The 27,601-nt window shown below is 43.5% G+C and overlaps 1 protein-coding gene across 50 annotated transcripts in view; it reads right to left on the bottom strand.

The window, feature by feature from the left end:
• shot (dystonin-like protein short stop) overlaps window positions 1–27,601 on the bottom strand; it is an 805,796-nt gene that overhangs the window by 61,204 nt on the left and 716,991 nt on the right. For all 50 annotated transcript variants that reach the window (XM_076177258.1, XM_076177260.1, XM_076177256.1 and 47 more), the window contains 2 exons: window positions 25,169–25,262; window positions 20,096–20,202 (listed from right to left, as the gene is read on the bottom strand). In XM_076177258.1, the coding sequence (XP_076033373.1) occupies window positions 20,096–20,202; window positions 25,169–25,262 (201 nt within the window). The remainder of the gene's footprint in view (window positions 1–20,095; window positions 20,203–25,168; window positions 25,263–27,601) is intronic.

Here is a 27,601-nt window from a genome sequence, read left to right as displayed (position 1 = left end):
AATCCTAAATTGACGAGGACGATGACTGATATATATGTGCTCGTTACGGTGATGTATTGGCGTCCCTACTAGATCAGATAACGAGTGCATCTGGGTTCGAGAGAATTATGGCGGTTGCGCGGTGTATCCCAACGTGTCCCGACTGAGAAGCTTGACACACGCTCGCCTTGTCGCTTACCATCTTAAAATACTGTCAAACTATATAGATTCTGTTGTACCTGACGTCTGACGAATCTGGCCAGATCGTTGCGACCTTGAAGTACATTCTAAAATCGAGGTTCACTTCTCAACACAATTTTTACGTTTGATATAAATTGAATACATGTTTTGGCCATGCGCGCGCGCGCGCGTTCAGGGCTCGTGTACATTATGTTCCGAAGGTCCAGGTATGGTATACCTACAGAGAATGAGGGACATTCCAAGAATACAACTACACTTCAAACGTGTATGCACCTTCAGAATAAAAAAGCTTACATGGACCATACAGTCTTCTAAGAAAATTTCTTGCAATTTGTGTCGAAAAAAAAAGTGCCACATCGGTATGCATGTTTTGTGTCACTGTTGGACTACTGCGTTAACAGAATTGGCAAATGCGAATGCCACTCATGCTCACCAACTCTTTTGAACCAACATGGCCCGTATTGTTTATGCCGACATCTGTTCGTTGGTAATATATTACGGAGCATGCGTCGTTCGTATACCCTGTGACGGGCTCTGGTGAATAGACACACTGTTTAGAATGAGGCGAGCGTTTTTTGTCATTGGCTACCTTCCAATATTTCTGTTAATTTACAATACTGTGATGATGATGTGGTGGTAGTGATAATGACGGATTGTGTGTCTCAGCTCGCATTCCTGAAGGTTCACGGCCCACAGGGGAGGGAGGGAGGGAGGGAGAGAGGGAGGGTTGGGTGTGGTGGGTGAGTTACACGTCCGAATAGGTCGATCGTGAGTGAGACCAGTGGGCGGAGCTTGGAGGGCAGAGACGGTTAAGAAAAAAGGGTGGATCTGAACATGACCAAGCGGGCTAAATATTATCTACTCATATAATTCATCCCTCTCTTAATTTGCTTATATCTAAAAAAGATAAAATCCTCAGAACCCTCATTCCACCTTTCACGAGACTGAATTGTTAAAAAAATTAACACTTCTGCACTGTCATCTGTAAGGAAATAAATACCTCTTGACTATCAACAAAATTAAACGTGTAATCTATCTGTACGTGGTATACACACTATTTATAAAGTGAAAAATATTACACGATTGATAAAAAATGTCAACACCTGATTAACGTTATCAAGAGACTGATAGAGCATAACATCGTGTTGAAAGGGATGACCTTTGGGCAAAGATGTGAACTAACAGCATTGGCAGGCTTGCAAGTGATCAAGCTGTGCTTCAGGAGGTGTGAGGGAGACGTGAGGTGGCCGGACGAGTGGTCTGTGTGGGCGGCATGACGTACAGATACAAATCGGACTGATGTGGACAGCAAAGCATAAGAGGCAGTGCTGAACAGGGCTGGCAGGATCACATGATTTGTGACAAGAAGACACGACGGATGGACAAAAGAGCAAGTGGGGAAAAGGGGGGGGGAGTGGTCTTGGGAACTGTTGTCCTTATGAAGAATCAACAAGGGACTCGAAATGGCAACTTGCTCCTTTCATGACTAGTTTCGAACATTTACATGAGGATCCCTTTGGTGAGCATGTACGTAAAATTAACGCCCACGGTTCTAGATACGGATCTGCTCACTTCGTCGCAAGTCCGAATGCATTCTGCACTTCAAGTCCGCCATTCTATCACTTGCTCTCGTTGTCGTTTGAGCTCAAAGAGCGAAAGTGGTAGGTCCGGCACAGCTAAGCGTCTATTGACGTAAGCTCCTCGACCTGCCTGCCCCGCGTGTCAACTTGGAGGTTTCTCTTCTAGGTGGCCCCAGAAAAATCTCTTCGGTTGTGAGGAACATCTAAGAGCTGTAGAGTTAGATACAGCCACGAAGTTCAAGACTTCGAAAGGACTTGTTCTAGCTACAGGACGATTTTATTCAGCTCTCTCAAGGCCCACTTAAGAGGATATATTAGGCAATACAATTTGAGACTTTCCTTTTCTGTCAATGAACGACCAGACAAATGCGATATTGAGACATATTTCAAAACTTGCCGAGAAAAGAAAAGACAGGTGAAATTTCCACGAATGCAAAGGGTCAAGACATTCAAATCGAGGTCAACATGACGTAGACGTTGGCGCGCATGCGTGCACACACGCACACTATTGATATCCATATCTACCCGCGGGACTTCTCCATTCTTGAATCCAAATCCCCCGGTGGGACGCGAGAAAGGGCAACACTTCGTTATACGATACTGGGATTTACGATGATCTTTAGCGCCACTATATCCTGGGTCACCTCGTAGGTGTCTCGGGTTGTAACTACGGTTTCAACTTCTCTACTCAAGCTCAATTCAAAGGCAAAACGAGTAAGATTTCGAATTTCGGGTCAGGTCATATACATACATACATACATACATACATATATATACATACATACATACATACATACATATACATACACACACACACACACATTTGCGGGAGTAACCGCCAGGAAAGATAAACTAACGAAGTAGAACGTTTCGTATATTTACATCTTCAGTGGTGTAATTTCTTCTTTGTACTAGCACTAAAATACGAAAGTTGCTCTGCTTCGTTAGTTTATCTTTACTGTTAGTCCTGTATTTGTTAACACATTTCTAGTTTTATTGCACACACACACACACACACACGTGTATATATACATATATATATATATATATATATATATATATATATATATATATATATAAATAACGTAAAACGCGCAAGAACACATACCCACCCTTTTCTTTTGCGACGTTACACCATAAACACCTCTGCGAAGGGGGCAGTTGCCATATGATTATCTCCAATTATGTTGCCAATATAAATTTACCGCGCTACAGTATCCACATCTATCGCGATTATTCCCACCCCGGTGCCCCAAGGGAACCACGTGGAAGGGTTCCAACGCATACACAAGGTCATACCGGTTCTTTGTCCACGTGGATACTGCAGTAGAATATTAAACAAGAATACATTGGAAACTCTTGGGCCGCAACGGTCGTGGGTGGGCAGGCTCTCCCGCGCCTGGCTAACTATGCTCCATGCCACGGGCACGGTGAACTACACGTTCCCTTTCTCTCTCTCTCTGCACATTCCACCACCACACATCGTATCACTCTGGCGCTGTCTTCTTCTCAACGCACATCAATCTTGGATTGTTGTGTAAAAATTTTGACCCCGGGCAACTGGCGAGGGGCCCGAACTGGACAACAATATCGAGACGCTACGGGTCTGCAGGGTTGCTCTTTTTGAAGCGGTGATGTGTACTCAGTTCCTGTACTCTCTTCATGACATGTATTCATGTGTATGTGTGTGTATTAAATAATATATATTCACATAATATATCAACTTCTATTTGGCTTTCCTTGTATATCCATGACTACTAACCTTAGATAATTAATCCACGTATCACCCTATACACATCTTATACCCAACGAAAAATTCAGTTAATATATTCCTTTCACTTCCCTGAATTTATAATCATGTTGAGACAGAAATCGAATAGCAGCGACCTAGGGCGATAAAACTCGAGCACGACGACGAAGACAGAGGGCCTCTTGTTTCTTCGCCTCGTGATTCACGATCTGAAGTCGAGACTTCTAATTCTGTGAAATATTTCGTTTTCCAAGCATCGCCGTCGCTTCGACCAACAGCACCAGTGAACCTTTGTTTTGTGTGTATATGGGCTGGGGTATAGATTCCTCCCATGGCAATGATATTCCTGTGGAATTGTATCCTGAGATATTCTGAATGTATTACGAGAGAGAGAGAGACTGTCAGTCCCTCTAGTGCCTGGCCCGAACCACTATTCCACAGGGAACTCCCTCGCACTCCCAGCCCTTCGCGCGTATTGATCCCCCTCCTTCCTGTGTCTCTCCTCTTTGGGGGATCCTACTGCACTGTGACAGGGACCAGCTATCAACAAACGATTACCTTCCGGGCGCTGGGCAAATTGCTTGGTCCGTTTGTGATTCCGCTGCAAACCGATGCCAATTGCGCTGTATTCGTTACAATGGCCTTAATGGCTCCTTCTCACCCTCGGTGTTTCACACGCAGGGACTGAGCCTCGCAGTGGCATTGTAAGCTTTTGCTAAGGTCGAAGGAGTCTAGGTTACGTAATAGTCGGTCATAGGAGTTGAGGGTCGAACCCGTGTACATGCATGTCGTGACGATGAGTGAAGCTCAATGCGCCATGATGAAAGAAAAGAAAAGAAAAAAAAAAAAAAAAAAAAAAGGGGGGGGGGTTGGTATTTACTTTTACGATCAGTTTACCTTTCCAGTTCGTGGGTTTTCAAAAGCTCCTGATGGAGTAATTCCATCCTAATACCGTAGGACCCTTACTCGTAAAATTCCTCTCTCAACACACACACCCCTCCTATCCTAAACCTGCCTACTACCAATTCCATCCTAACTACTACTACTACTACTACTCTTTCAGTAGTGGTAGGTTTGTGCTTTCAGTGCTCAGTAAGCGTCCTGATATCTGCGAGCTCTCGACTACTTAATGAAGAAATGTCCATTTTTGGAAGGTACAGACTCACTCTTGTATATTCTTCCCCAAGTCCCTCCTCTGGTACAAGGTTATCCAGAACGCATGTTGTCATGTGCAGAAAACCAGTTCCAGGAATGGCACTTATAGTAGCCATTGACAACAGGAAGACACCTCCCAACACTTCTGCTGTGGTCACCAAACTCTAGGACAGACATACCACGGGATGAGAAACGCAAGGGATGACAAATGCCCACCCTGCTAGGTTACCTCACACACAACCACAGCATAACCGGAGTGGAGGAGGCCTTTAGTTAGAACCTCCGTGACTTCCAAGTATCGTAATCGACGAGACTAGTGAGCTATCATCAACAATGACTTTCAACAGCACGCATCGCTGCGACGACAATGCAAGGATACTTAGAATAACAATAACAATAACCGCAAACATCCACTCTATCCACGATCTCGGCAGTATCATCCTTACTTCTTCAGGAATCAAGAATATGCATACCAAGTAGCTGGCTCTCCTTGAAGACGACGACTCCGTTCTTCAAACAACCTTTCCCCCCACTGCGACACGACGTATCCCCACCCTCTTCGCAGAATCCAATGCTCTTCATGCGGTATGAACGGCTATGCATACAACGGTTCAATGGGATCCTTGCATGGAACTGCGCAAACAGTGGGAGGAGCGAGTGGAGGGCATTTTTTTAAATCTGTTCCCTTAGAGGACGACCTATTGGTTCTCCTGAAGCAGGAAATCACCGAAGTTCACCCACCTCAAAATGTACACCCTCAAGAAATCGGAATCGTAGTGTTCGCTACAACACTATTTATGTGTAATGTACGGCAGTTTTCTCTTAAGAATACACCAATGACAAGTGTCTTCGAAGCTCTAAGAATGATTACGGTACGAGCAAATCTATGGTCACTCTCAAAGGCGACCACTGCAGTATCTTAAAGTGTAGGCAACTGTACATAGCAGTGTTAAAGCGGTGTGATGAGACATCCACTTAAATCCCAAATCTACCCTTAAATTAACAGGCAAATAACTAAATAAATAATGACAATGTCTGGGACATGGGCAAACAAGTAGAGGTCAAGAGTAGGATACGGGGGGGGGGGCAAGGTACCGAGGCGTGGCAACATGGGAAATAACCCTGAGTACAGCTGAGTGCAAGAAGGGCGCCAGCCAGACTGCAGACGCCCAGTAACCTATGCTAACTCGAACGCAGACGATACAACCGAAAAAAGAAGTTCCAGCGTGCCGCTGCCGGCTGGGATGATACGAATGACCTGGGCGTAACACAAGTCGACGCAGGTCAGGTGTTCATATATACATGGTAATGTAAGGTCAGGCCCGCCCATGCGTGAATATCTGGCTCCACCCTTGCTTTTGCCCATACACGGGAAAAAAGAGGTGATGGATGTGGAAGCATGTCTAGTCTTCAAATTTCCTTCACCATCTTAAGAGGGCATTTATGAATACTTAAGGAGGATTGGTTGTGTGTAATTCACCAGAGCTCCTATTCGTAAGGACAGCAGAGTATAGCTGTATCAACACATGAACACGCGGATAGTTTCCAGATCCACCATAACGTTGTATCACAACAATTAAACTTGTATGCATGTCAAAAACTTAATGCAAACATGGTAAATATAATTATACTTTTTCAACAACTGGAATCTTGATTATGAAGTCCATCATGATCAAAGACCACATTAAAGATCAAATTCATTTAAAAAAAATTCAAACTCGAGCGCGTGGAAATGTGTTTCTCACGCCCGGCAACGAAAGAGATATGGTTTAATCGGACTAATGCTGGTTGCTTTACCAGTATTATCAACGGACCTGTAGGCCTAAACACCATTAAAAACAACAACAACAACATTTTATCCGCTGCGGATGCAGGGCAACTATACCGAGACAAAAATGGGCCTTAATTTCGGCCATTGTATTTTCACCTGTGCACTAGCAAGCCTGCCAACCCGCCCCGCTCTGCCCCGGTACCCGCCACCCACCCTCCTCTCCACTCCTCCCAAGCCTCGACGACGTCCAGGCACACGCCAGGCCGAGCACGCAAACGAATTACATCAATTTCACGTCGAGAGAGCAATATACGTAAATCCCGGAAGTTACTTGTTAGGGCTGGACTGGGCCAAGTAGATCAAACACGCTCCACGGCCCTCTGCCAATAAGAAGTTCTTAACTTCTTCCATACCGATGGGTACTGATTCTAAGTGCCGACGGACTATTTTATTATTTTATCTTATCTATTTATATTATTTAATTTCATCTATTTTAACTCCGTAGAACTTCTCCGTTAAGAAAGAACTTAGAAAGTCCCTTGGTCTGGCTACCTCCTGGATTATACAAGCTCCTATGACTATCCATCATGTAAACAACTTTGATCACTATCACACTGTTCTATAAACATCAACCAATTAGGCAACATAAAGACACCTAAACATAATCCACTTGATTTGTAATCTGTTTACAAGTGATGACTACATTATATTTGGAATTAATCGAATTACTGCTTACCCACCACCATCCTCAACCTCCTCTATCCTCCATACAAAAAACAATGACCAAGCTCCCTCCGGCTAGACTCATAACACCCCTCCCCACACCACCTCACCCCACTCCCTCTCTAACCGCCACTCATAACGGACACACCCATACACACAAACCCTCTTGCACACTCGCACGCACATCTTGCACAAGATTTTATCCTATCGAAAACTAGTTCCAGGGAAGCGTTTAAGGAAATGAAAGGTTTCGAGTTGCTGGCGTCCCTCTACTCGACTTCAACCCTCAACTTCATCAATTCACCTGAGACCGAATTTGCATACTTATCTCCCAAGAACGTCGCGATGCATCCTGGGGGCCATGACAGCTGTCGCATTTCGAGTGAACGATCACGTATTTACACGTACCACTGTGGACATCACATAGCCGCCACGTATATATCAAAATAAGGCAAACATGTTTTTCGACGAAGTTGCACCAGTGTGGTTTTATTTGCAATCATTCTTATTTCAACAGAATTTAAATAAAAATTTATAAACATACGAAAAATATTGTATACAAATGATATATCAAAAGTCAACTTCGAGTGTCGGCAATGCACAAGGGTCTGTCGACAGGTTCTGTTAATACCTGCATCGAAAACATTCTCAAGAAAAACGCACTTGGCATTCGACCGTCATTTGTTGCCTTTAAGGCATGCACATGGAAAAACTGGATTTGATACAAGGTCAAATCTATTCCTTAAGAAAAAATAAATTACAAGAACAAGTAAAAAAATAAATAAATAATAGAACACAAACGACGACAAAATGGCGACGGAGACTAGAATGAGACAAGGAAAACAAGACGAGAAAAATGTCTTATGAGATTGATGAGTACGAATAGATTGCAAGGTGTGTATGTGTAAGAGAGAGAGAAAAAGAGAAGGGGATGGGAGGGGGAGGAGGTCAATGCGGGCGAGGTGCACAAGCATATAGCGCGCTTTGAGCTTGAAGCCATTTTGATGGGGATGCAAGGGGAACTGGGGGGAAGACGTTGATTGACGTAGCGCCGATTTGGCCAGGCAGTTGCAAAAAAGTCATGCACCAATGAAGGGGTACAAGGTTGGCGTAGCGTAAGATGAAATGAATTACAAGATATCAAAGCTACATCAGATAATGCTGGCACGTAGAAGTGGTGAAAGAAAAGAAAACGGGAGAAAGAACTTAAAAGGAACTGTAGAGGAGGAAGAGGGATAATGAAAAAAAAACATGAAAAAGGTGTCCGAAATATAATAATATAATATTAGTATCGATAATATAATATCAACATCTACAGTAACGATAACTGCTTCAGCAACAATAAGAAAAGCGAGGATGGGGGAGACTGGATGAAGGGAGCGGAGGGAGGGAGGGAGGAGGAGGAGGTGGGTAGCAGGAGCCCAACCGCCAGCCCTGGCGAGGTGTGGTGGGCGGTCCTGAAGGTTAGAGGAGGAGGGGATGGAGAGGGCAAAGGATTGCCGCGGGAGCTGCAAGCTACGGGCAGTGGAGTGGAGCAGGGAAGAACGAGAATGAAGGAACAGGCAGTGGAGCAATTAGGAGTTGATGTAAACAGGCAGTGGGAACCACAGGGAGTGGGAAAAACATATAACTGGGGTTACAGGGAGGAGAATGAGAGGAAGTGGGGTCAGAGAATGCGTGCAAGAAGGCACTATGGCCACAGACAAGAGAAGAGTTGATAGCAAAAAAACTGAAGAGAAATAATGATTGGTGGGAAGAGGTCTAGGCCAAAGAGAGAAAACGCTGAACCATGGAGACATGGAAGGACAAATCACACACACATACGAGAGAAAATGAGGAGGGGGGGGCACGGAGGGGGAAGGAAGCAAGAACAAAATATGATCAATTAAACAAAAACAAAAATCACAAATGGAATGTTGGGGAGGGGTGGAGAAACCGGGCAGGTAATAGGGAATCCTAGGCAAGAAGAACAATCAAGAAAAGGGAGGACTGATTCGGTGTGTGTGTGTGTGTGTGTACAAACAGTTGAAAGGATAAGAACAATTATCTACCGAGACACAAAACCAATAAGACTCACAAAAACGAAATTCCTTCATCCAATAGTTGATCACAAAGAAAGTCAATTTGTCTATCGCGTGTCACACGGAAAATATAAACTCCAACTGATCCCATCACTTTAATAGTTGGCATTTTCAATCTCGGCCTACACAAACATCTAACCACCTTTCCTGTCTTCCTTGCTCGATCTGCCTTGCTACAGACCAATTGGTCTTCTGTTGCACAACTATAATTATACAATGGGTAGGCAGGGCGCTCTGATGGAGAAGTAATTGAATATCGTAAGCTGAATTACATCCATTGACGCTGAAAAGGAACACGGGGGGGGGGGGCTGACGGGCAGGAATATAGTTTGAAAGAGAGAAGGCAGGAGAGTAGGATGGAAGTTTGAATTGGAAGAAGGTTGGTATGTATAAAGGGAAGAAGGGAGAGAAAAAAATAGGAATGGAAGGAAGGATGGAAGTTTGAACTGGAAAAGAAAGTTGGAATGTGTAAGGGGAAGAAGGGAGGGTAAAAAGGATAGAGGGAAGGATTGGAAGAAGGTTGGAATGTACAGAAGGGAGGGCGAATACATGAGGGAAGGAGGTATTGGACGGGAGAGAACTGGAGTTAATGCAGGTAGATGGGGAAGAGTGAAGGGAGAGAGTGAGTGTGTGTGTGTGTGTGTGTGTGTGTGTGTGTGTGTGTGTGAGAGAGAGAGAGAGAGAGAGAGAGAGAGAGAAGGAAGGAGGACGAAGGACGACGGAACTAATTGATTAATTTTCTAATATCTGACGTCACGTCGTCTTCATTATCCAGCCTGCGCAGGAAACAATAGACTCGTGTGCCCAATAGGAATAATAGTCAAGGAAGAAAGAAGGTGAATAAGAGGGTGAGTGTGTGTGAGAGGCAGTGAAGAGGGAGGAATTGGGGAGTGGGAGAAGAGGGAGTCGGGACTGGAGGAGTGGGTGAGGTGGAGGTGGGAGTAAATGAGGAGTGACTGTAGAAAGGAGGGAGTAAAGGTCCGCGGGACTGGGCGGAAGGGGGAGTGAAGAGGGAACGGCGGGGGGGGGGGTGGATGGGAAGAGTAAGATGAGGGAGAGGAGAGAGGGGGGAAGGAGAAATGGAAAGAGGCAGGATGGGGGAAGGGGGGGAAAGGAGGATGCATGGGTGGAAATGAAGATCGTAGGATGGCAGATAGACAAAAGGTAGAATAAAGCAATCTGGGGAGGTGAGAGAGAGAGAGAGAGAGAGAGAGAGAGAGAGAGAGAGAGAGAGAGCAAGTAAATAACTAGTTGACCAGGATACCAACTTCAAAATTAAAGAAAGAAACGAAGGACACAAGAGGAAAAAAAGACTTTCTGGTCTTTGGCTAGTCTGGCCGATAAAACCCCCAAGGAAGAACATGCAATCACCTAATGGGAGGAAACTCAGGAATGATAAAGGACTTGACCGCTGAGCATGAGATCGATGGAGTGGGCCAAGGAAAGAACACCCGGTTCTTAAATTAAGCCACCTTAGGCTTAAACCCTCCTTGTCGCCAGGCGATTTTATTCATACAAGATACACCCCGAACAGGCAAAGTCTCATAGGAGATGGGGAAAGAGTCGAAGAGAGTACGTGGATGGGAGGGGGAGAATGGAGAGGCTTTGGTTGCGTGGTCGATAGGGCTCATATTACTGATGTCTCGTATGTACAAACGTCATGCACACGTAATCTATCTAAATACTTTCCTACTGTAAAAATATTAAAACCCCATTCCCCAGCCTTATCAGCTCATTTCCTTTACGAGGGCACCGTGAGAGAGAGAGAGAGAGAGAGAGAGAGAGAGAGAGAGAGAGAGAGAGAATAAACAAGAGACAACGGAACAACAAACACGTTACGAAAAACATACCTGAAATGACCCTACACGAGTAAACATCAAGTGCATGACGGTGCTATAATCGTCATGAACCAGTCACGTATCACCTTCCCCCATTCCCCCCACCGTACCCAAATACCCATACTCTTCACAAGATAAGACCCCACGTTACTGCAGTGACACTTCTCCCTCTCACACACCCACACGCATCCGCCCCCTCCCACTCACCCCCCATCATCCTCACCCGCGCAGGACCAGAAATCTCCTCCCTCCTCTATGGGCTCCACCACCACCGCTGTAGCCTTCTCATCACTCGTATCCTGTTGTTCTTCTAACAAGACCACTCACACTTCAATAAATTATATTATTTTCTATTCTTTAAATCCTCACCTCTATATATACAACACACGTGTACATGCACACAAACATAAACACAATCTATTCACTCTGATAAAATGTTTCTTATTCTGGCTTACGGTTGGCGATTTTAAATCAGTTGAAGGGAGGGGGAGAGGGGAGGGAGGCAATGTCAAGGGGACCACGCCAAGTCTGCCTGCCCCGACCCAAGTAATGAGGTGTTCGAAAGAGAATCACTGGAGATAATAATGATTAATTATCGGATTATCCAAACAGGCTGAAGCAACACGTCCTGATAATGTGCTAAACAGCTCTCGTAGTGAGCTTACGCCACGAGGCGCTCAGCTGCTACCAGGCACTGTCACCTTTGCTCTGCGTTTGCTCCAATAGCCGGGGCAAGTGGCAGTCAGCTACAACCGCGAGAAGAGCAGATTTTGTATTCAAACCTGCAACCGTCCACAGCGTCTGTTACACCCAGCCTCAGCCACCCACACCTTTCTGGGAGGACAAAAGCCGCGGTTGAACGAGAACAGAAAGCAAGCAAGCAGACAAGCTGAACTGAAGCAACAGGCACAGCAACCACTGGGGACTTGCAATGTCTTGCAACATCACGGGCAGGACCTAAGGGTCTAATAAGACTTCTTTGCCTTGGATATAACGAACTTCTGGTCTCCGGCAACTGCGGACGTGCGGTGCATCGAGACGACATTTGTGGAATTTTCCCCGTTTTTTTCCACGTTGCAACCATATTGTCGATGTGTATTATTTTATATATTCATTTTATTATCAATATTATATTATGCTGTCAATGCTTCTGAGGTTGACAATCAACTTTTATGTGACTAACAAAATCTAGACATTTTTCTAGAATACTTGGTATCAACATGATATAATACCCTTATTGATAATATTACTTTAATATCATCTAACAGACATCCTTTTTGTTTAGGTCCTTTACCCTGTCCAACAGGTACACAAGAACACAGGGACCAAGGACATGGTTCATTAAATTCCACGATACAAAGTCCTCGAGAAGGGTAACGTCCTAGCCTCCTGACAGAAGTTCGCAACGTTAAACCGAATCATCATTATATAATAATAATAATAATAATAACAATAACAATAGTAAAATAAAAACAAAAAATACTGACGAACGTGGGCGGAAGACTATGCGAGATAAGATATTCTGGTAGCATACCAAAATTATCACAAGATAAGTTACCCTTCACGAAAATGGCGGACAGCGTTCTCATTGCATTAGTGTGTGTGTGTGACAGAGCGAGCGAGCGAGCGAGCGAGAGAGAGAGAGAGAGAGAGAGAGAGAGGGGGATAGGGAGGAGGGAAGAATAGACAGAGGGAGAAGTATGTTGCGAGAACAAATTAGAAACAATCAAACTGTTTAATGTTGTACGCAGAGTTTTTGAAGATTAGATCTTGACCGGGTGTAGGGCACCGGCGAGACGCACGCACGTACGCTCACCGAACGGTTTTATTATACTGTCTGTTGTTGTATATGTTTGTGTACTCTGAAATTGCCGGGGCCAGGGCTATTTGCGTGCAGGGCATTCGCAAATGATGCACTTTCCCGGAAGAATTTCTACATAAAGGAGAACTTAAGCCTTGAAAAAAAAAAAAAAAAAAAAAAAAAAAAAAAAAAAAAGCGGCGGGAGGGATTAACGTCATTATAAGAAGTGGGCGGGGCTTGTGTCTCAGAATAGAGTGAACAGCCTTAATTGTTTATCTTCACGCCTGGACGTATGGAAAAAAGTGAGTACAACATAGGAAAATAGGGGAGAGAAAGAGAGGAAAACCGAACATGCTTTAGTGAAGTGCTGAAACACACGATGAAAAATATATAATACTAATAAAAACAAATAAAACCATGTCACTGTTTTGGATGTCTTCAGACACAGCCTCATCGTGTTTGTCACTTGTCTGACAACCCTTCATTACGAGCCACCGTCCAAATAATATGAAACATATGCACGCTCCTTGTCCCACCCACCCACACTCGCAGCTATTCCCATGGTGCCCAAGAACGCCCCCCACCCGAAAAATATTATTAATAATAAATAAATAAGATAATAATAAAGAAACTAGTCCCTCTCTACCTCTGTATTCCCCGCAACTTTCTAGAAATATAAAAAGTGTGTATGTGTGTGTGTGTATACATATGTATACACAAAAATACTGTATATACATATATACAATAAAAACAAAAATAATGGTGAAATCATTACAACCCACCTCACCTCCCCCGATATTCCATATGGTTAAAGATTACAACCCGCAACAGATATTACGTGCATTATATAAAAAAAATTCTGTTTGCAGCTGCATGTAATTTGTCATCTTAACCACAAATGGAGTGGAATTGGGTGTTCCCATGGACTAGCGCACGCACACACACACACACACACACACACACACAGTCTGGACATGTATACTCACAAATGGCTTTCGTTAAGTATATTGAGGAAAAAAAACTCCCGCCTTTATTCAATATACAAACATAGTACTACACATTCGCATGTAGTTCTTTTATAACCAAACAAACAAACACATACGTCCTACCGCAGTGATCAACTTCTGTCGAGTACTCAGACTGTCGTCTCACCACTGTTCCCTTTCCCCATTCCCCCTCCACTCCCCCGCCACCCACTCGTGATTCCGTGGTCGAGCAATACATGCCCGCCCTCTGCCCTGCCTGACGCCCTGTACACTCTAGTGGTGTCGCGCCCACTAGACACATACTTATACGGCATTCTTCCTCTTCCTGTATCCTTCTCCCTCTTGTGCATCCCTCCCTCTACCCCCTCCCACGTCTCGTCCTCCCAGGCCTCCCCGTTTCCACTTGTTCTCCAGTGCTCTACCCTGCTCGGCCTGGCTCCAGCAACTAAAGGTGACGGCACACTTGGATGGTATGCTACTTGCTTTTGCTACTTCGTTGAGTAGAACGACTTCGGTTACAATATTCTAGACTTCCGTAAGAACATCTCAACAATGTGCCTAACATCATATGGGTCTCTTAGTTCATCATTCTGATTCTCACTATATGACGCAAATGTAATTTGACATTTGGAATATTGAATAAAAATATCGTAACAAAGTAGTTTCTACTCAAACGTAGTAGCAAAAGCAAGTAGCATGCTAGCGAGAAACGCCCAGTGTGCCGTCATCTTAGGCGTGCAACGTGGCGCGCAACAAGAGGCGCGGCACAGCGCGAAGCAACAAATGACGCGGAGGGCAACGAAGAATAATAATGGGACCTTGGCTACCGTGCACCGAGTCAGTTCGTTGTTTTTGTGGTCTGATTCTTCAAACAGTTTCGGACAACGGTGGTGGTCTTCCAGGCCCAAATGTGTTCCTATATTACACATATGAAGACGGATTAGAATCTCAGTCAATTCCAGACCCCTTTCATATGGAAATGGCTTCTTGGATCTTCTTATTCATTATAGAAAACCCACAGAGTCTGATAAAGTGTCCGTAGAGGAACTTATATCCTTGTCACAGTAATCTGACGAAGTACCCGAACACAAATTCCGAATAGAGACGTCTGTATCATAACTAATACCCCTAACCATGACGACTATACCCCACAACCACCATGAGTAATACCCTCATTATGCTCCTTCATTTGTTTTACCATCACGGTACCAATCACTACACGAGGGAGAGGAGGGGAGCAGGATACCGTAGAAAACGGAACGTGTGAATCCACTGCTTACGGATGAGTTTTGCGAAGGAGGGTGTTATGGTAGGACTCGGATCGTGGATGCTAGCGCGGGCGTTCTCTAAGGAGGTCGACTGGACCAGAGGTGTGCGCATCTCAGCAATGCCAAGGCCAGCCAGCCAGTAAAAGCCCCACCCCCACCCCCACCACCACCTCCCTCACTAAACTACAACACACTCTCCTCGAACTCGCTCGATAGCCTCGCGCAGGTTAATCCTTGAAGATATCTGTACTTCCTCCAGACTATCAACCCTAATTCTGATCCCACGCGTTCTCGCTATCTCTTCCATTTGGAGAGGACCCACGCTGAAGATGGGTATGGCGACACAAGAAACTCATCCTTCAGTGTTGTGATGTTGTTGTTCACAAGCAAGATAACTGCCAAGGAGACTCTCATACAAGAGAGGTTGTATACACCAGCAAACCTAAAAAGTCATCCCGACAATCATTCCCTCACACTTTTACCTTTTACTTGTCCAACTTCCACGCCCACATCGTGAACACAATAGATCGAGATAATCCTCCCGAGGACTCCGATTCGAACGAGTCATGTTCAGGAAGGAGGGAGCGACCCTCGGAACTCAATAATAGGATGAACGGCGGGAGGGACAGCAGGGGCCACACTCCTGGAGGAGGAGGGAAAGGAGGAGGAGGAAGAGACAAGCTGGAAGGGAAAAAATAATTGGAAAAGGGAAAGGAATGGATGAAACGCAACTGGGAACAGAAGACCATAGCAGAAAATTTTCATCATGTCATATGCATATATAAAGTGTGTGTGTGTGTGTGTGTGTGTGTGTGTGTGTGGTCGAGAGGAAGAGAGGTAATACTACTGAAGACGAGGTACGAGTGGTGAGAGATCAAGGAAGTAGATAGGGAGAGGTATGCGGGAAGTAAGGAAGGAGAGAGGGAGGGAGGAGGGAGAGAGGGAGAGAGGGAGAGAGGAAGGAGAGAGAGAGAGTGAGTGAGAGAGAGATAGAGAGAGGACATAAATCATCCCTTTTGCCCTGTCTTTAAAACGATTTTACTTCAACTCCCTTACGACCCCCTAAACTATCTCCCCCCACACACCTTTCCTATCACTCCAATTATTCCCATCTTCTCCCCTCCTCCCATTCCATCCCACTTACATCGATCCTCAGCCCATTCTCCCCCCCCCCCCCGTGCTTGCATTCTCCCTTTCGGGTCCACCTCCCACTCCTCCTCCTCCTCCTCCAGAGGCTTTCTCCTTTTCCTGCCAGTGCTCCTCCGTTTATATATATAAAATTTACCATATGGATAAAATAATAAAATAAAATAAAAATAAATAAATTTGTGAATAATAAAGCTAATATAATAAAATAAACAATACATCGAGCCTATGCAAGCTTAGGCCAGTCAGCCCTTTTGTGTAATTTTATTTACATATTTAGCTCCTCGTTTTTATTTTGTATATTAGCTCCTCATCCACGAGGAGCTTAGAGGGAGAAAGGGTGATGGATGGGTGTGGAGTAAGTGGGAGTAGCCATTTGACTTTGGCTACCTCCCTGGTAAAGGGGAAACAGCCCTTGGCAAATAGTCAGACATATATGCGTTTTTATTTTATTCATTTTTCTTATGGTCCTTTAACACAATGACAAACGCTACAACACGCTACTCCCGCCCAAATTCCTACCCCTTCCTCCGTATTCTCATTCAAGGACGTTCGCCCAGTACCCTATGGTCTTTGCGGAGCCACTCCTTACGTCATTAATCTCCATCCATAAAGTAACGTCAAAGAAACGTCATTCAATGTTTCCGTCCTGTAATCACCGGGGCCCTAAGGCGCCAAGCGACCTTAGGAGGCAAGGCAACACGTTCTACCCAGCGAGGTATTTGTATTTTTTTTCTGGTTAGATTTTGGGGGGTATATTTCGAAGTGGGGGGGGGTAAGAGGGAGGGAGGTGGGGGGTAGCACTATTGAATGGTCTCTATTTCATCTTCAAAGGGACGTTTTAATCTTTAATACCCCACCACCACTCCTCCGTGATTCCCCGCTCTCATATTTTCCCACCATAATCCTTAGCTAAGTTATTTCTTAACCATCCCATTCTCTTTCACCACAACTGACTTTCTTACGACACCTTCACCTTCTTCCATCATTCCAATCATCACTACTATCCTTTCCTGATCACCACCAGGACCGCCACCACACCCAACACTATGGAGAATCCCTTTCAAACAATCCTCCTTAGGCAGTGGTTTTCAAATTGGAGTTCATGGACTAGTGCGGATCCCCAGTTATACAATCTGGGCCATGAACTAAAAACTAGTGGTATCTAGTGAACGCCTACATTCTATTCAGTGTTAAAATGTTCTTTTCCAGGAGGATAAAGAGCAGCAGTTCATAAGTATAATGTACAATGTGGGTTTAGAATCCTTTCCCGGGGAGAATTAAAGTGGTCTTCTCCAGGTGGCCGAGGAACAGCATAACATAAACGTGGTGTATATGGAACAGTGTGTTGAGAACCCCTTTCCTAAGGGGAATCTTAGGGAGCCTTCTTCTTCTTCTTCTTCTTCATGATACCCCCTCCATCGTCCTGAATCCCTTTCTATCGTCTTGAATCCCCCTCCGTGGAGTCGAAACCCTTTAATCACGCCCCTCGTTCTTCTTCTTTAGTGTAAACGCTTCGCCCGCCGATTCTCTTTTGTTCCGCCCGTCCACGCACTTCCCTAATGTGCTCTCTCGCTCACCTTTTCCATCACACACCTGCTAGCAGGTTCCTAGGGCTAAAGCCGACCAGAGCTTTATTTAAGATTAAGCTTTCGCCTACCACCCTCCATCATACCAAAACAAATAGGTCAGAGGGGGAGGAGGAAGAGGAACATGAGTATACAGACGAGGAAGAGAACGTGGAAAAGAAAAAGAAAAATGTCGTTAAAGAGTGTGGGGGAACATTTGGAAATTAAGTGAATTAAAGAGAAGGAAGGGAAAGGAAGTGAACAAATTTGTAAAAAAAAAAAAAAAACCACAAGGTAAACATGAAAGGACAATAAACGAAAGGAAGGAAAACACAAACACAAGTACGAAGGAGAAAGATAAGAAGAAAATGGAGAAAACGAGGGAAAGTGACGGGACCCTACGAATTTAAGACTACTTACCCGTCCTGGAGAACGCTCAAACGGTCACCCTAACAAGGGCGAAATGGATGAACTAGAAGACAGAAATGTCAAAAAAGATGGAACAAAAACAAAATAAAAAGAAAACAAATAAGGCAAACAACGAGAACGACTGAAGCGAAAAGAAGAAAATAGGAAATGAGTAGGGAGAGGGGAAAAAGCAAAGGGGAATGGAGGACAAAAAAAAAAAAGGGCGAGGAACTGGAAGTGAGACATACATAATATAAAAGTATTATGGAAGAAGACAAAGTCGTGAAAAGAGAACTTGAGGTAGGATACTAAAAAAAACGAAGGAAAAGGCGCAGGAGAAAACGGTAGAAGACGCTAGAGGAGGGTAGTGAAGAGAGAGAGGGAGGGAGAGAGAGGCAGACAGTGCGCGAGTGAGTGAAAAACAGAAACGGTAGATTGCTGACGACAAAAAATAAAATGATGATAAAAAATAAATAATAGAAAAGATGTGCAAAGTGAAAGTGGAGGATAGAAAGAAAAGGAAACAGGAAGAAGGGTGGCAACGGCACAGTAAAGTAGGCGAGAAGGGAAGGAGGGAGGAAGGGGGAATAGAAAATACTGAAGGCGAGAATGGGGCTGCATGTTAAGACGGGGTATTACATATTCATCCAATGCAGGGCACCGTCTGGTACCTGCAATAACCCTAACATGTTCCCTGCAACATTTTCCAGTCTCTCACAATATCTCACACAACGCATCTGACGAGATTTCAACATAGCGCCATTGTCCTAGCCAAAGACATTTTTTTTTCACTGGAAGCCCTATGTCAGAAATCGACGGGGGCCCTGTTTTACCTACATCTTGTCCCACAGCATCCGTTCTAATGAATAAAATCGCCCGGATTTAATGAAAATGAATCATACTACGTCACTTTGCTGCTGTGTTTGTGATTTGCATTAGAAACTAGACACAAACAAGTCCTTATATGGCATTATTTAAAATTTTTGTTTTAGCTAGTGCCAGACGTCTTCGTACAGATGAGGACACGTGTTCTGGATCTACCAAAATCCTATTAAAATCAAGAAAGTAACCTCCATTCCCGGAAGCTCCTTTTCACACGTGTCGACTTTTCGCCGTGCGCCGTCCACGACGCGGCGTCGTGTTCTCAAATAGCCAAGGATGTCCATGGATGCTTCACACGTTTTCGTGACGTGTCAGTGTTCATAGACATGCATGATTATTTAAGAGCACGGCATCGTGTCGTGAACGGCGCACGGCGAAAAGTCGATGCGTGAGAAACGAGTCTTAAGTTTAACCAAAAGAAGTATACTGAAGACTCACTGAAAGTTTGCACACCACACTATCCATGTATACATAGCGTGCAGATATTTCCATCTTTCCCATGTAACCACACTCGGGAACTGCTACCTGGCAATCTTATGTTTATCAATGTAAAGAACAAAGCATGCAATTTTCTCGTAACCTAGTGTGATGAGCATTGGAAAAACAATAGGATGAGGCGTTGCGTGTGCAAGCCGGCGATCGAGCACATGGACTGACAGGCCGATAGGACTGAGCAGGCAGGATATGAACACAGTTCTCTCACTCTAACTCGCTTCAGATTCATCTTCCTCTGTCACTCTTACGCAATCACATCACAAAACATATCCACTAATTTTCCTTTCAAACAAATAAAGTTTTATAATATATATATATATAATGTATGTGTGTATGAAAAAATGACGATGTAACCATGTAAGTTAAATCAACATACACAATTCCCTCCAACACGCATCCACGCATACCTGAACGCACACAAACAACACTCCCTCCCTCCCCTCAACGTAGAGTCGTTACTCACTTGTTGTTGAGCTCCTTGAGCTTAGTTTCGATCTTCTTAGCAACACGCTGATTGGAGGCCGACTGCAGCAAAGCCTCTGCCGAGTCGTTGATGGCCACGACGGACTCCTGTAAATGAGAGAAATGTCCACATATGTAATCAAGGAACATGTCATCTGGAGGGTGCATGCAAACTATTGCATTAAGGATACAAGACAGTATGGTCTCGAACCAACAGAGTACGCAAGGGGAGGAGCCAGACAGGCGACTGCCGGTGCGATGGAGCAATGTTGCCAAATTTCGTGCAAACTAGTTGAGAGCTGCATTGTTGACAAAAACATCCGGTGACCTTTTAGTCCATGATGTGATTAGTTACATAATAGTGTGGATGTGGGAGGGTCTTATAAGATAGATGACGGTAGATATCAAATATCCAAATCTCAGTGAGTCATAACACCCCGATAAAACTCAACGGTCTCTACAAGTAGCGGGAAAAAGACCCAATGCATGCCTAAGTATAAATCAGTTTAGCAAACCCATTATCACCAAATACATGGTCACAACAAATCCAAATATGTATGTATAAATCAAAGTCAGGAAAGGAACATCAGTCATTCTTAACCAAGTAAGGACAGCACAGATTCAGATTACCACAACGTCCCGAGTTGGGTATGTGGGGATATCCCATTTGAAAAGACTTGATGGAAACCAACTGATAACAAAACTAACAACGACGTTGATTATGAAATATTTCCACTACTAACAGAAGGCACAATGTTTAGTCCCATTTTGTTGATCTATTTTTCCAATACGATTGGTATATATATATATATATATATATATATATATATATATATATATATATATATATATATATATGTGTGTGTGTGTGTGTGTGTGTGTGTGTGTGTGTGTACGTATTATTTGTGACTTTCAGCCATCCTAACGAGTAAACTAAACTAAAAGCAAAACTATGATTGGTCTGACCTCAACTTGTACAATTCCTCTGTTTTAAATACCGGGATTTCCCCCCGTACCCCGTTCGCCACCCAAGTTGCGACATTCCCAATACCTCTTGCAAACCACGCACTATTCCACTATTGACAATACCATCTAGACTCCACTTCTCAGATAATTTGTGGCCGTTCCCTTAGTTCCCCTTCCTTCAACCCGTTTGGGAACTGCGTCAAGTAAATTGTTTTCGCTATCTTCATGCTCTACCAAGATAAAGAGATGTTCTATCATTATTCAATTGTTAATTCTTCTTAAAAATCATATCGACATGCGTGTGCTTGTGGTTACAGGAACAGTAACGAAGACGACGGCTTCGGAGATAGTGGGGCAAAAGGTTATCTTGATCCTTTACACAAGGCAAGTTTAACACTTCTTTGTCTAACAGGGTGACCTTGAGCAGGAAGGAGGTAGGCATGGACGGTGGAATGGAGGAAGAGGGAGGGAGAGAGGGAGGGAGGCGGGAAAGTACGAGGTTAATTAGGTGTGCATAATAACTAGTAACTAATAGAGTTTTTTCTCTTTTTTCGTAATAATTATTTTAATCATGTGAACGTGTGGTACGTCAACTCGTGTGTGTGTGTGTGTGTGTGTGTGTGCGCGCGCCTTTACCTAATTTATTTACATAGCTGTAACGAAAAAATAACGGTCGTGTGAGTGCACGTGAGCGTGCGTTATGCAAACAAACTTACGCAGGGGAGTCTTAAGCGACACAGCCTTTTTCAATCTCAACAGAATAAACAATAATAATAGAAAATACACAAACAAACAAATCCAGACCATAGCGACAACCGTTACATCTTTGTGCCGCGGCTAGGAGTCGCGTCGCAGTGCATTGTGGGAAGTCTGTACTGCATACCCCTCCCTTGAGTCCCTTCATCAACACCCCGGGTTTCAATCGGGGTAGCTAACTTCCTCGGCACCTCCCGGAGTCCCGCAGTCTCTCAGGACTTCCGGGTTGGTAACAAGATCCCCCCTATCCGGTCTGCACGCATACCCAGCCTATTCTCCCCTCCCCCTCCCCCATTGTGCCTCGTCATGCACCGACACTTCAAGACAATATATTTTAATACATTTTGTTCCGGCTGACCCTAGGCTATTGTTCTGCTGAGGGGCAGACAAGCGAGAAAGTAAAGCGGATCTTTATACATTCTGACTCAAAACGGATTTTCTTTTGTTTTGTCCCAAGGATCCCTTAACCATTGACAATAAAACCTTTTAAAGACACTTGAACGTCAGTATAAACAAAACACCCATGGTGTACCACCTCTAACCTCAACCACCCCGAACTTAGGCGCATGGTTACCATGGAGACAGACTACTTCGAGTCTACCCTTTCCACCTGCTCCCATCTTCCCCCAAAATCCATCCAGCAGCTTCCAGACGAGGGCTGCAGACAGGAGCAGCTTGCGACAGAGCTGTCAGCTTTAAGTGCGCGGTCTGACCTTGGCACAGCTCGAGCTGTTTCCAGCAGCTGCCCTTGTACCCTTGTGCGTCCAAGGAGTGGACAGTGCTCAATGAACGTTCAACAAGGTGACATACTCTATATATTTCATTCTGTCTATGGACTGACGATTCTAAACAAGTGAGGTGAGGGGAAGAGGAGAACTTCGGTCTCTGGGAGAGGCAGATCCTTGAAAGGAGTATCCACTGTCCTCGACCCCTTTCCCTCAAATGCTTAAAATCATCTGTCCCTTAAACAGAATAAAAATAATAAACTTTGTCACCGTGTCCAAGGGTTATCCCTATCCATGTTGTATAGATTGTGTGACAAACGCTAAGGGACGATGACTGAAGTTGGTGTCTCGACCCCGTACAGTCGTCTTGCCCTCAAGCACGATGACGTCATCGTCCCTTAGCCAAAATATAACCAATAAAAACCGTCACAAGACCATCTAGACGCGACTCAATCTTTATAAAAAAAAAAAAAAAAAGTTTCTTGGAAATGTAAAGCGATTTGTTACCAGACACTGAGAGAGAGAGAGAGAGAGAGAATTGAAAAATGCGCATCGAGATGGAGGAAGAGGTGGAAAGAAACGGGTATGATAGAAACGAATTATATATATATATATATATATATATATATATATATATATATATATATATATATAAAGGTAAAAGAGGAAATAAAGAAGTAGTTGGCCGAAGATTGAAGGAAATGGGCAGAGCACACAAGAGATGAAAGACTAAGACTGGAAGGACACAAATAACAAAGGAAATAAAACAGTAGCAATAAAAGTATAAGAGGCAAAGACTAAACAAGTTAACGTACATTAAAAGGAGCATATTTGGTATGAGGGCGGGGCATAGCCTAAGAACGAATTCCAACGGAAATTGACTCGTTAAATTGAGACCCAATATATATATATATATATATATATATATATATATACACACACACATTACGAGTGACAAAAAAAAAAAAAGTACATCAGTTTGATGTTTGTCAGCGTGCATGTGAACACACACAGCAATGGGAGCCAAGGAAACTTCATGTGTGGCTTGATAGAACGAGTTTAGCAGCCCATGGTTAGGATTGCAAATAAGGTTATGGACAACACCCACATGTTCCGAAAGTTAAACCATACCCACCCACATATTGACGTGTGTGTGTGTGTGTGTGCGCGCGCGCACTGTTGGCTTACAGAACCCAAGATTACTTTGCAATATCCAATCACTTCGTCTCAATTTATCGTTATATTTCTTCAACTCTCGCTACTTCTCTCCGCAAAAATCATAAGTGGCAATTCATTGCAGACTGAAATTTGCCTATTAATAATAATTTCAATGGACTCTCCAATTTATTTCTTACTTAATCAATGAGAGTTATTGATAATATATCAAGCTCCGACCTTGGAATATCACTTGTAAATCTAATAATTTCACATCTGTCTTTCCTCGCGTCATAATTATCTCTCATTATTACCACTGAACGCAAGATAATTTGTCTGTCATTCTTAACGCACTCGTCTGGACATCTGGCTGCGACTTCCAAGACTTACGGAAGTATGCAAATACGAACTTCGTAATTATGTATTTGACATATCTCCACATAAAATAGTTCCCTTATAATTACACGCATTTTTGTAAATAAAAATCTTTACAATGCAACTTCGCATAAGATACATGATCCTTCTATACCATGTGGCTAGTTTGGTTGTTCGCAGTGAATTATGTGACCTTACATAAGCGCTCTGAACGCGTGCGCATATCTAATAAATCCTAAACAAGCTGAAGGTGCAGTGATCCTTGACCTCACAGAGGTTTACAACGATGCACCTTATGAATTGCTATTTTGCTTTCACGATCCTCGATCAGGGAGCCATTGGGCTATTTCCTCCGACTATCGGAGCAGATTTGCATCCCACAATTTTCAGGAAGGGATATGCTGGAGAAAAATAATTTTCCTCCAGCATATAAAATTATATATATATATAAAAAAAAAAAAGTTTCCCATAGTGATTTTACGGCGGTAAATATTCTGGATGTGTGCGGTACCGCTGATTAATCGGAGGTTGGATGAAAAATAGTCCAGTGTGATACCCTCTCTTCAAATCCACTCAAAAATATAAATTCTTCTGTAAACGCTACCGTCTCCGGAATTTCCTTCCCACCCGGAAAATGTATTGAATGCCGAGGCATGCATTCAGGGAATGTCCTGTGTAATATTATTGCTCAGAATTCTAACAATGGGAGGAGAATTTTGCCGCCATGGCTGAGGTGCGATGCGTAAATAATGGAAGTGAAGGCAAATGGAGAAATAAATTAAATTATTGTTCCGCTATGTTGATTACTTCAGTAAATATTTCTGGGACTTTTCAATTATTGTTTTTCTTTCCAGTTACCCATGATTATCCCTTGCAATATAGTGTGTGTGTGTGTGTGTGTGTGTGTGTGTGTGTGTGCGTGCGCCCCTGCCTTTACGAAAACCTACAGTACACCAACTGCCCCATCTGTGTTTACACCTCCATCACTTCGGAAAACCAACTGTCTTGCACAAAACAACAAAAAACGAAATCCCCAGTCAGACAACCAGCTGTTGTTTCCTGGGAGTGGACCAGCGGACAGCTGAGACCATGCTTACCTGGTGAGACATGATGTCGGAGTGAAGCTGTCGATGCTCACGCAGCTGCTCGTCTAAACGGTCACGGTTGAGGGAAGCGGGTTTGTTTGCGTTCCTGAAAATAACAAAAGAAAAAATCGTTGATAAAAGCTGATAACATAAAATCAAATCACATACATTATATATACATACACTTGCATATATGTGTATATAAATGGCATACTCGTTTAATACTAATACAAGGCGATTTCATTCGGTTGAAGACATACCACGGCCTGAAAGGCTTAAAGATACCCTATAAAGACAAAAAAAAACTTCTATGGTATACCACGTCCACTGCACGAGGGCAGAAATCTCATTCATCATTCAGCACCAGTAATCAAGTTTTTGTCTCCTGAGAGAGAGAGAGAGAGAGAGAGAGAGAGAGAGAGAGAGAGAGAGAGACAGACCCTCCCTACCAACACTTATCCCCCGAGCGACTTTTAATATTTTGTTCTGGCTAAGACCTAACGATAAAAATAAGTTGAAGGGCGGTTTGATTAACTTCATCAACTTGGAGGTACGTTTTATTTATTCCATTCATGCAAGTCGTAATTACAAGGCTCCTGGTACATCACACAAATGGCTCTCCTAGTACCCGCGGGGCTATGCAAAAAGACAAGGAACTGATGGATACACTAACGGCAATTCAGTTTTTATTTCTAAATGTCACCAGGAGATATCATTCAATCGAGGAAACTCGTTACTATTTATCTGGTAATAAGCACATGTTCATGCGAGAAAGCACGTAAAGAAGTAATATACACACTCCCGCCCATCCTCACACACACGCGCGCGCACGCACGTAGAGATCATGCTCGCGCATACACTCATGCACACACACACGCACACGAGCCTTCCCCGTCACCTGCACGACGAGATAGCCACTCGCCACAAGTGGCACACCTGATCTGACACTACGAATCGTGAGGTGCCACGTCTCTCACACGTGTCCTTTTCTATCCCCCCCAAGAAATAAATCCTTCGCGATTGGCTCCAAAGCTCAATTATGCACAAGATCCATACACGCACACGCATACACTCAACGTTATGCCAATATAACCCAATCTCACGCACGAGGAAATAAATCTGACGTGAAGACACTTGATTCTCTCTCAATCTTGCTTGTGTTTGTGTACGCGCGCAAGCAAGCCTATTCACCTAATCATGTACTACATCGTCAAATCAATCTATTAATATCGCGTCACTTCTTTTGATGAGTTCAAATGCAAACAACACATTCTTTCCAAATAAATGCTTTAGCTAAACTTTCCTTGCAGACTTGCATCTGTCTGTGTCCACGTGTTCTAAGGATGTGGGTGCGTGGGTTTTATGTATCAGTTTCATATGTTTGTTGGTTTAGTTTTATGTACTTGTATATGTTAAACTGCATTCTTTTATAGTGCTTTTATTACATTACCCATCTTCACTGCAGATTCCGTTTGTTTTTTCATATTTCTAAATTTTTTCAATTAATCTAGCTCCCTGTGTATGTGTGCGTGTATTATTATTATTACATTCCCATGCATATTACAAAACATGTAAAATTCCACCGTGATCTACCATGACTTTCTTTTTCATCATCTACACTTTTACCCAACCCATCATCTCGATTCCAAAGTATCTGTTATTACAAATAATAGGCAACACCAACTGATAGGAGCTTAGCTCCACACAATACGAGTTCCCGCCAGTCAATGTTGAAAACCCAACGGTCCATGGCTAACGTCGTCTGTTTGGCGCGCTCGGGTCCTCACCGCTTCCTACGTCACCTTTCGCCTCTATAATCTCTACTAATTCCATAGATACGGCTCTATCCTTCACATGCTTTGTTCTTCCTTGAGACAGCCGATTTTATTAAATATATTTATCATTGTAACTCCTTTACTACAGAGTGACCAGGAAATAAATGAAATACCCAGTAGGCGGCCACAATAAAATGAAAATTGCCAGTGTGAGCATAGTGTTACCTAATATTGACTATAACCGATTCACCAACATTAATATGGGTGTGTGGGGTAGGAGGCAAATATTATAGCCGTGGGGCAGGCAGAGTAAAAGGAGAACTGCCACCCTGAACAGCAGGGGTAAATTCAATGTGGTCACTCTTATTCAACAGAGTAACATAAAAACTAGCGCCATACGAACTTAAGCCCCAGTCACACATTCACGATTCTTGTCAAATATTTCGAATCTAAAAAGTAGCAAGACAAAGCTTGCATTATTCTAAACTTCCCTAAGGACAATTCAACAATGTTTAACTTCTCTTTGTTCATCATTCAGTTTCTCAATATATAACGCAAAGGTGATTTGACATTTGGAAATACGAAAAATAAAATACTATATTGTAAACGAAGTTGATTCTACTCAAACGAACTCACTTGAGTCGTGTATGCCTGACCAGGGTATAATTAT

The sequence above is a fragment of the Oratosquilla oratoria genome, chromosome 40 (genome assembly GCF_046742065.1).
Source record: "Oratosquilla oratoria isolate Oo_2021 chromosome 40, ASM4674206v1, whole genome shotgun sequence".
In the NCBI taxonomy this organism is placed as follows: domain Eukaryota; kingdom Metazoa; phylum Arthropoda; class Malacostraca; order Stomatopoda; family Squillidae; genus Oratosquilla; species Oratosquilla oratoria.
Note: the sequence above shows the minus strand (reverse complement) of the source record. Positions and strands in the feature narration are given on the sequence as shown.